Source organism: Cynara cardunculus (genome assembly GCF_001531365.2).
Source record: "Cynara cardunculus var. scolymus isolate 2C chromosome LG 2, CcrdV1, whole genome shotgun sequence".
Classification (NCBI taxonomy): Eukaryota; Viridiplantae; Streptophyta; class Magnoliopsida; order Asterales; family Asteraceae; genus Cynara; species Cynara cardunculus.
In genome coordinates, this window is record NC_037529.1 from 69,293,436 (window position 1) to 69,304,007 (window position 10,572).

Genomic DNA, 10,572 nt, shown 5'->3' on the forward strand with positions numbered 1-10,572 from the left:
ATTACGTCTTTCTAATCTCCTTCCAGAAAGTACAACGGAGGTAATATGGTAAGTGAAGTTACACTGCTTACGTACCGAACCAACCCACCACGCCGTGATAGAACCTTCTTTATTAGGTTTAAATTACATCATTCCTCCCTAAACTATCCTCTAACTTCCACTTTTGCACCTCAAAGTTTTCCCTTTGGTCCCTTCATCATCTATTTCACCCAAAAAACTCAACCAACCAAGATGATGCATGATTGGTTTAAGCTTAAACCAATGAATGTACAAATAATCGTTTTAGAGAGATGCCCCTCCCCAATCAGATCTTGAAGTGGGTTCAGACATTAAGGAATTAAAAATAGAATGCCAACCTGGAGAAGTTGGCATTCAGAATTGTGCAAGGCAAGAATAATGCCATACAGTATAGTATAGTATGATGTGGCAAGATCCTCTCTATTGTAAGTTTGTAACCATATTATTCTCAATAGAGATCCTGCAGGCTGCACCTTCAAATTAAAGAAACCACTAAAATGTTGTTAGCATTAATAAAGAACCTCACCCTGCATTTGCATCAATAATTGGTTCTCAGCATGGAAAATAAATACTACCCATTCCACATATCAGTGTTTTCCTGGGAATCATAACATAGACAATCTACTACCGTTGCCTTCCAGAATCAGATAACGGAAATAGAAATACAAGTTACTTATAGGGGTGTTTATGAATTCATTCATAAGGTCGAATTACCAACCACAGTACACAGATAATGATGAAAATCTAAAACAGGAAAAATGGGTACACAAAATCCAAAGCCTTGTCGGCTACTTCTGAAATTACAAGAGTACAAGCCCAAGTTCTGATGGTCTTAAGATATGCTTAAGTCTATAATTGTACAGATAATAGTGAAGCTTACCATCACCTGGCCCATATTTCAACTCCTTCAAGAAAGTTTCGTTATGCATTACATCCAATGCATTGAATACATCAAAATCCTTCTGTTTTGCCACAATAAGAGCATCATTCATCAGCTGAAGCAAGGGAGTCTTGGTTGAGACGTTATAGTAAGAATAAGCCGCCTTCAGAGTTGAGTGAGTTGGATGGCCAAGAATAGATGAGGGCAGGGTATAGAAACTGCAGAAATCAGTGAGCTTGTGAGTCTCTGGACTTTCAACCACATAACTGTCAATGACATCCTCCTTTGGAAGAATCCAGTGCTCCACATCAAGTTCATCCAAGTCAGGTGCAACAACAAACTGCATCATGTAAGTTCTAAGCAGCCTGGTGACTGCAGGAACATCACGGAGCTCCATTTTTCTAAAACCAGGTGTAACCGTTGAATCAGGTAACTTAAACAGCTTCATTGTCCTGCTCATCGTCATCCTAGGTCCAAGCCTTGAAAACCCAACATCAATAAGCTTCTTGGGATTCAGAGATCTGTGCCAATACTGGCAAGAAGTTATTGGGGTGGGAAGAACCACTCCGGCTGTATAAGCAGCTTGCCAGATATTCTCCAAGTGGACCCTCCGGGTAACCTCTTTAATCATGACAGGGGCTAATCTTTTTGAACGAAGCTTCTTATGAACACACAAGAAATTAACTTCTGCCATGCTAACAACATCACTGCGAACTCGGATTCTGGCAGGAATGCCAGTTATAAAAGCCACAAGCTTTTTTGAACTCTTCACACGTACCCCAATGTGCCAGCTCTTATAGTAACCCGGAGGATGAAGGGCCCAACGGAGAAACTCTTTGGAGTAATTAAACCTGAACATATTTTCGTCATCCTCCACATAATTGTTTGAGAGGAGGTTATAAACCTCGGCACATGTCTCCTCAGAGTCCATGTCACAAGTGACCCACTCATAGAGATTGGGAAGATTATAAGGTTCTTGTTTTACTTCAGACAAAGGCGTGGGAGATTCAATGGGGCCTTCACGCAAGCTAGTGTCACGTAGATCCTTAAACTGTCCAACAGGTTGTGTTTCCCAAAACTTGTGACTCTGTGAAAGTGTGAGAGTTTCTTGAACATCCCTTGACAAATCATCCACGGATGCTTCATTCTTAACAATCTCCAAAGGTGGAGAATTTTGATCATTGGTATCATCATTCACTAAACCATTGTCTGCCATTGCCAATCTGACCCTACATGCAATTGTAAGATGACAAACCATTGCTTTAGATTAAAACTTAACCAAGATGAGGCACCCTACATTCTAATTAAAGGAAGGAAAATAACCCAAAACGAAAGATAAACCTTGACTTTTGAAGTCAACTATAGTAATTTCACCCTACTTTAAAGTTATAACATTGTACAAACCCAACATCTTCAAAAATTAAAGCTTTACTTGACATACAATTCCATATAGCTATCAATTTTCTTCAAAACTTGGCTATTGGACCTCAAAATGATGGTGCAACTTTCATTTCCTTGCAGAAATTTCCACACAAGTTTTAGACTAGAGCAAAACCAGCTAGGATTATATGAAGAATTAAACGATATAAATCATCATTGATTAGCATAAATTCAACAAGAAAGATCATCATAAGTAAGAACATGCAGTGCAATCGAATCACAAAACATGAATTTCGGAATCCTTTTGATCAACGGAAATTGTTGTTAACGAAGTTGGCAAGCAAAGGAACTTACTGTATTTGTAGACCTGAAGTTGGTTAAGCAATCAAAGATATGAAGTCCTCCGATCGATTTCTTACGGCGAGCAGCTGAAAATAGCCCTAGCGGCAAATCTGAGAGACGACTGCAGTGTAGTGTATAATAAATACATCGAGGTCGAGGGTATTTCTTAGATTAAAAATGTTGGCCGGTTTAGCTTCTTCCCCGGCCCACTAACTTTGGGCCGGTTTAGCTTCTTCCCCTGGGCCGGTTTAAAAAGACTCAGAATTTTGGGGTTAATAACTTTTTTTTAATTGGTCATGGATGAAAATTTAAAATAATAATTGATTGCAGAACATAGGAATTATAAAGATGGAGAGGAATTTTTTTAGATGAAGTAAAATAAAAAACAAAAAGTATTTTAATGTTTCTTTTTTTATTTATTTATCGTAATGTACGGAGATGGCCGTCAAGAAGAATCGTTCATGATTGTAAATGACGAACTTTTTCTATATTAAATGCATCAACCAACGTTTCTTATGTATTGACAATGACATGACCGTCGACAAAAAGATGAGTTTTATGACTTGTTAAAAACCCAGAATGAGTGACATTTCTTCCAAATATAAGATGGCTTTTCAAATATACGAGTCTCAACCCGGTTCCATAGCCGGATCTACTTAACCCGATGTATGCCACTTCGGTTGATAAATGGATCTACCTCTGTTGGGTTCCAAATTAAGACATACATAGTTTTACACACACGCTAAAGTGTTCATAGAGACGGGATCAGCAGTGAAAATGGATGTAACACAACAAACATAAGGATACATATTGTTAATCTTCAAGATTCAACCGGTTACGTATTTACGTAAGAGTTAATTGGTAATATTACATACATGGAAAACGAGTTCGATATCTACTACCGCGCTTTACCTTTTAAGGCGACCAGAGTATTTCTCTAGCTTCTTTTCTTTCCTCAGCAACACATCCCGAACTCATCAATGAGGTTATCCACACTTCATCAGACCTCACGGGTTCATCATCATCGTTCCTGTGCCAGCTCCAAAAGGCATGAGTCGAGTTCACGATCTTCAGCTCACCATGACCAAAACTCGCTTCACGAAACACAGACCACTCTGGCGATGGCTCCTTGTACCTATCAAAGAAATCAGTGGTGATTTGATCTATAGTAGAGGCAGGATCTAATCAAAAATCAAAATTTCAAACAGTGGCACCATTCAACCATAAACAAGTTTTTTCACAAAATCATAATAGATAAGTTGGATGGTTGCGTGTATTTACAATAAAAGGTCCTTGGTTTGAGTCCTTGCAAAGTTGTTTTCGTCCAATTTTTTTAAAAACAGAAACCCAATATTTTAAGCTAGAAAACGTGAATTTTGCTAAAAGCAGAATCCCAACCCATGCATATTTTAAGAACAGCAACTTTAACATAGCGCTTTAAACCAATTCAACCACCTTAAACTTCTTTCATAACTTTCGTTTTAAGAAATACACAAGTGGCACCCTTCACAAACGTAATTTTTCCCCTCTATGATGGAACCGTGAAGTGGTGACATGGGACACTGTATGCTCCCACACAGGTCCGCCCCTTTATGTTTAGTGCAGCTAATGTGAAGAACATTTTAGTAAAATGAAATTACCAAATAGCATCTATAAAGGTCTATTCGAGAAGTCTGCCTCACTAAATAACACAAAGGAACTCAAATGGAGCAGGGAAGATGAAAGAAATAAGAGGCAGTGAGATCTCTTTTATCCACACATATCTAAACAATTTATGTTTTACTTGTTTGTCCTAACCTATTTCCCTCACATATGTCGCTGATGCACTTTATGTTAACTATACACGTTTTTTTGCACGCACTCTCACCTGTAGCATGCTTGCTTGTTTCTTTTAAATATTTGTTTTGCAAACAAAAGGTCTTCACGGATACAATTCCTCTACCCCTTGGGTTAGAAACAAGGTTTTGCTTACATCCTACCCCCAGACCCTACCTAGGTGTGGGAATTACTGGGCTAGTTTGGTTTGGTTTTTTTGGTTCTATGGGTATTATCAAGGCTTAAGAAATAGGGCTTACTTGTGTGCTAAACCTTCTTTGTTTCCTCCATCTCCAATCGTAACGTGGACAGCACCACACGGGTCTGATTTTCCATTGTAAACACGTTTCTTAAGAACAATAACCACATTAAAGTCAGGGTTGGAATATTAAAATAAGGTATGAAACTAGTATAAGGTTACAAGGCTACCGAGCGTTCATAAGCATGCACATGGCCGGCAAACACAATATCAACACCAGCAGCATGAAGTAATGGCTCCATTGCTTCCATCATGTTGTCTCCTTCACCTTGATGGGCACTATTACTGTTATACCATGGCACATGAAACAATGCAAGTAACCAAGGTGTCCTTTTCCTGTCTACTGTTGAGAGATCTGCCTGTTGCCGGAGATTCAAAGAAACAACACAAGATCAGAACATAATATCAACAGGAATATATGCAACTTATCAAATATCAAAACATGAAAATTCATGATGAGAAACCTAAGGATTCATTCAAATATTGAAGTCCAATTCAAAATATAAATAAAATCTCATGTTAGCCAAGGACAGTAGACTATACAACCACCCTGTAAACAAGTGTTAACTCTAACCAACAGGGCAGCAAGTGGAGACGTAGGGCAGGCTGTACTTAACTTTGGTAGAATTAGAAGACAGATTTAAACAATCAAAACATAAGTACACAGCCTTGGTTGTTAAAGGTTCAACTGGAGAAAAGAAACTTCATCCGTTGCTCGATGGTCTCATTTGTATTCTAGCCTATGCCATACAGTTTGTCATAAAAGGCTATTTTCTGTACAATGTTGTCCCCAGAAGAATATAAAATCATATATCCCTCTCAAATTAATAGATAGATAGATAGATAGATAGATCTTTCAGCAGAAACTTTTCACTTCTCTTGCTTCGGTACTTTTAATAAATTAAATATGCCATAGAATAGTTGGAACCATTTAATATAGAAACAAACAGACCTTTAACCAGTTGTATTGGTCAGATGTCTCATCATAATCTGTATATGAACCAAGCATGACAACATGAACCCCTGCAACTTCGAATGAATAATAGAGGTTTGAAGTTGATCCACTTTCTTCATAAGGCATCTTCCATCTAGCATTAAAGGATTCAAAGCCTTCCTTAAAAAATGGAATGCTCTCTTTTTCATGATTCCCTTGAGTTACCATCCATGGCCTTGCACTGGCAAGTGGCTGCACCAGTTCCCCAAATGTGTCCCACCTGTTCTGTATGTAATCAGCATAAGAGAGGTCACCAGGGAGCAGGTGCAAATCATATTGGCATAGATCAATGTGCTCTAAAGTTGATTGCGTCCAGCCAGTCTGACCTAAATCACCGGCCACGGCCAATGTAACTGGGAACTCTGATGGTGGGGTTTTGAACTTGAGCTCGGGTCCTTGCCCTCCACATCTATAAAAGTAAACAGTGTCATCTTCTAGTGGCCCGATGACAGTATGGTGTATTGTGCCCGAGCTATAGAATAAATAGCTATAAGAGGTAGTATCTCCATGACCCCTAAAGTTGTATTTTCCAGGTGATGTTCCATATTCAACAAGTGAAGGAGAAGATGAATCACTCGTAATCCATGTAACACGAATGTGTTTATTCCCTGCCAAGGAGACATGTACCTGCAGTGATTGTATTGGTTAGCACTGGGCACTAATACAAAGAGTTCAATAGACCAAAAAACTTGCGAGACCATTAGGCTAAGTGGAAAGGCATTAGATAACATCAACGGCATGATAATAAAATGTGTTTTGTCCAAAAAGCATTTTACCAAACATCCAAGAAAATTTATTAATGTTACTAATTGGAGTTGCAAGCACGTCAACTGAAAATAATGTAGAAAGTTGCATAAGAAAGAAAGACTAGCACATAGTATAAATAAGATGAGGGACCCAGTGACAAGTGTATCTTCCATGAATCATGATAATCATCCAAATATGGTTTTGTGGATTTATTTACAAAGATATTGACAAATGAGATTCTAAGCCCATGATGTATATGTATACTGAACTTAAATATTCCATTCGTCATTGATCATACTGTAACACCCTAGTTTCTTATTAAATAAATCTCAATATTTCAGCCTTGAATACAAATATTTATACATAATCAAGTACTCCAGCAGCTGCTACATTTAGAAAGCAAGCTAGTGGTGAGTTGTTAAGGCTAGAAGTGTGTTGGCAAGTCTAGTGAGCATGACTAAGCAAGCTAGTGATGAGATTAAGTTGTTAAGGCTAGAAGTGTGTTGGCAAGTCTAGTAAGCATGACTAAGCAAGCTAGTGATGAGTTGTTAAAGGCTAGAAGTGTGTTGGCAAGTCTAGTAAGCATGACTAAGCAAGCTAGTGATGAGTTGTTAAGGCTAGAAGTGNTAGTAAGCATGACTAAGCAAGCTAGTGATGAGTTGTTAAGGCTAGAAGTGTGTTGGCAAGTTTAGTAAGCATGACTAAGCAAGCTAGTGATGAGTTGTTAAGGCTAGAAGTGTATGAGTTGGCAAGACTATTGATTACAAGACAAGTCTAGGAAGCATGACAAGGAGTACTAGAAGCATGAGTTGTAAAGATTCTCTTATCTTTATTGGTGAGGTGTCAAACTCTCATAAGAGTACAATCTTTAGAGCAAGAAGAACAAGTAGTTAATGCAATGAATTTATCTATAAATAGGGGTTTAAGGGTCACTATTAATGCATACCAAAAAAACAAGAAATCTCTCTATATTTACCTAAGTAAGCTTGAAGAAAGGAATCAAAGGAAAAAATAGGCAAATCAAGATGAGTACTTATGTGATTTATGAGATATATGTATGCTATATATAGAAGTATTTTAAGCATTACAAGTTATGTTGCCATATCTTCTTGTAAAAAGTTATATTATGATTATGTGGCAAAGTACACCTTTTATGTCATAATGTACATGTGGTATATGAAAGTTTTTATACATACATACATATTCAAGATATGCATAATGAAATACAAGTATACACACAAGACATGAAAATCATTTACATGTTATCATATGTGTTACACAAGACATGAAATTTTTTACATGTTATGTATAACCATAATATCCAACGTACGGGATATTTCAAGAAGGAACGTCATGCAAACGGACCTTATAGGGCAGCCTTTTAATGGACCCGGCCACCCGGGGGTTAGCAAACCTCAAAACAAGTATGGTATACATGCATGTGACAAGTGAGATCTCAAAAGAATGTTTTATGCATGATAAAAAATATAGTATTTTATGAATGTTTATGCATTAGAATAAAGAATATTTGTGTACATGATCAAAGAGCTCTTATGAATTATCATTTACAAAATATCATGGAAATTTCTCATTCATGAAACTATAAATACTCGCTAAGCTTATAGCTTATATATCTCATGTATGTATCTCAGGATGGAAGTAAGAAGGATTTGCATAAAGTATAATGGTTTTAGTTTGAAAAGCAAGTTTTGTAGTAATACAAGTTATGGTTACGTTTCCGCTAAGTAGTTTCTTCTTTGATGTAAATTCAAGATATGTACTAAATAAGGCTAAATTTCAAGTTCAGATTGAAGAGTTTAATAAAGTTTATCATGTAAAGTAACGGCACCCAATATATATACAGACGTGGGGCGTTACAGATGGTATCAGAGCCTTTGGTTTAAGTGAACTAAGATTTGCCTTAGGTTAGGTAACTTAGACTTAAACTAAGGAAAATAACATTAAATACTAGAACTTTATAATCATGTGTATAAAAGTTTAATAATTTCATATTTGTATCTCCTTTTAGATGGTTGATTCCGACACAGATTTCGACCCCCAGTTAGCCGAGATTGAAATAGAATACATCGAAAATAATCCACCTATTGATAATGACATAGAAGAAGATGAGGAATGGGAAGATGAAGATTGGGAAGAAGAAGAAGAGGAAGATATATCTAGAGAAGAACAAGATTTTCAAAGATGGATAACAGAAACTACATTACAAGAACAAAATGCACGCCTAAACCAAGAACTAAGAATCAAGATAAGGAAATTTTTAAAGGATGCATAGCAACCTGAGTTGACTTAGACTGGGATGAAACAGGGATGGTGCATGACAAAGAATGTATTCAAAAAGTTATCTTATAAAATATGGCTACAATATCGCTAAAATTTTCGCGCGGGTAGCGATATTGTAGCCATATTTTATAAGATAACTTTTTGAACACATATTCTTTGTCGTGCACCATCCCTGTTTCATCCCAGTCTAAGTCAACTCGGGTTGCTATGCATCCTTTAAAAAATTTCTTAATTTGGGTAGCTAGAAAAAGACATTTGTCCTTTACCTTGGTCGGGAAGGTTCTTATCTTGATTCTTAGTTCTTGGTTTAGACGTGCATTTCGTTCTTGTAATGTAGTTTCTGTTATCCATCTTTGAAAATCTTGTTCTTCTCTAGATATATCTTCCTCTTCTTCCTCTTCTTCCTCCCATTCTTCATCTTACCATTCCTCATCTTCTTCTATGTCATTATCAATAGGTGGATTATTTTCGATGTATTCTATTTCAATCTTGGCTAACTCTATGTCGGAATCAACCATCTAAAAGGAGATACAAATATGAAATTATTAAACTTTTATACACATGATTATAAAGTTCTAGTACTTAATGTTATTTTCCTTAGTTGAAGTCTAAGTTACCTAATCTAAGGCAAATCTTAGTTCACTTAAACCAAAGGCTCTGATACCATCTGTAACGCCCCACGTCTCTATATATATTGGGTGTCGTTACTTTACATGATAAACTTTATTAAACTCTTCAATCTGAACTTGAAATTTAGCTTTATTTAGTACATATCTTGAATTTACATCAAAGAAGAAACTACTTAACGGAAACATAACCATAACTTGTATTACTACAAAACTTGCTTTTCAAACTAAAACCATTATACTTTATGCAAATCCTTCTTACTTCCTTCCTGAGATACATACATGAGATATATAAGCTATAAGCTTAGTGAGTATTTATAGTTTCATGAATGAGAAATTTCCATGATATTTTGTAAATGATAATTCATAAAAGCTCTTGATCATGTACAAAAATATTTTTTATTCTCATGCATAAACATTCATAAAATACTATATTCTTTATCATGCATAAAACATTCTTTTGAGATCTCACTTGTCACATGCATGTATACCATACTTGTCTTGAGGTTTGCTAACCCCCGGGTCCATTAAAAGGCTTCCCTATAAGGTCCGTTTGCAAGACGTTCCTTCTTGTAATATCCCGTACGCTGGATATTATGGTTATACATAACATGTAAAAAAATTCATGCCTTGTGTAACACATATGATAACATGTAAATGATTTTCATGTCTTGTGTGTACACTTGTATGTCATCATGCATATTTTGAATATGTATGTATGTATGTATAAAAACTTTCATATACCACATATACATTATGACATAAAAGGTGTACTTTGCCACATAATCATAATATAACTTTTTACAAGAAGATATGGCAACATAACTTGTAATGCATAAAATACTTTTATATAGAGCATACATGTATCTCATAAATCACATAAGTACTCACCTTGATTTGCCTACTTTTTTCTTTGATTCCTTTCTTCAAGCTTAATTAGGTAAATATAGAGAGATTTCTTATTTTTTTGGTATGCATAAATAGTGACCCTTAAACCCCTATTTATAGATAAATTCATTGCATTAACTACTTGTTCTTCTTGCTCTGAAGATTGTACTCTTATGAGAGTTTGACACCTCACCAATAAAGATAAGAGAATCTTTACAACTCATGCTTCTAGTACTCCTTGTCATGCTTCCTAGACTTGTCTTGTAATCAATAGTCTTGCCAACTCATACACTTCTAGCCTTAACAACTCATCACTAGCTTG

At 36.2% G+C, this 10,572-nt stretch overlaps 2 protein-coding genes across 7 annotated transcripts in view; both read right to left on the reverse strand.

Annotated features, from left to right (window-relative positions):
• Positions 1–669: 669 nt before the first annotated feature.
• LOC112507223 (glycylpeptide N-tetradecanoyltransferase 1-like) lies at positions 670–3,613 on the reverse strand. Of its 3 annotated transcripts, none has more exons than XM_025111698.1 (2): positions 3,533–3,613; positions 670–2,127 (listed from the first exon to the last, which is right to left on the reverse strand). In XM_025111698.1, the coding sequence occupies exon 2, from the start codon at positions 2,112–2,114 to the stop codon at positions 819–821; it is 1,296 nt and encodes a 431-aa protein (XP_024967466.1). In that variant the 5' UTR covers positions 2,115–2,127; positions 3,533–3,613; the 3' UTR covers positions 670–818. The 3 variants fall into 3 exon arrangements, with proteins under 3 accessions (XP_024967466.1, XP_024967465.1, XP_024967464.1); XM_025111697.1 differs by lacking the exon at positions 3,533–3,613 and adding an exon at positions 2,633–2,740; XM_025111696.1 differs by lacking the exon at positions 3,533–3,613 and adding an exon at positions 2,340–2,423.
• LOC112507222 (purple acid phosphatase 18) overlaps positions 2,046–10,572 on the reverse strand; it is a 10,919-nt gene continuing 2,392 nt past the window's right edge. Inside the window, exons 2-6 of one of the 4 annotated variants that reach the window (XM_025111694.1) lie at positions 5,647–6,315; positions 4,865–5,053; positions 4,696–4,784; positions 3,533–3,755; positions 2,046–2,127 (exon numbers count right to left, since the gene is read on the reverse strand). In XM_025111694.1, coding sequence (XP_024967462.1) covers positions 3,536–3,755; positions 4,696–4,784; positions 4,865–5,053; positions 5,647–6,315 — 1,167 coding nt within the window. In that variant the 3' untranslated portion in view covers positions 2,046–2,127; positions 3,533–3,535. Of the gene's footprint in view, positions 2,128–2,161; positions 2,442–2,681; positions 2,742–3,387; positions 3,756–4,695; positions 4,785–4,864; positions 5,054–5,646; positions 6,316–10,572 lie in introns of those variants that run through there. The other 3 variants (XM_025111693.1, XM_025111695.1, XM_025111692.1) reach the window with 3 other exon arrangements.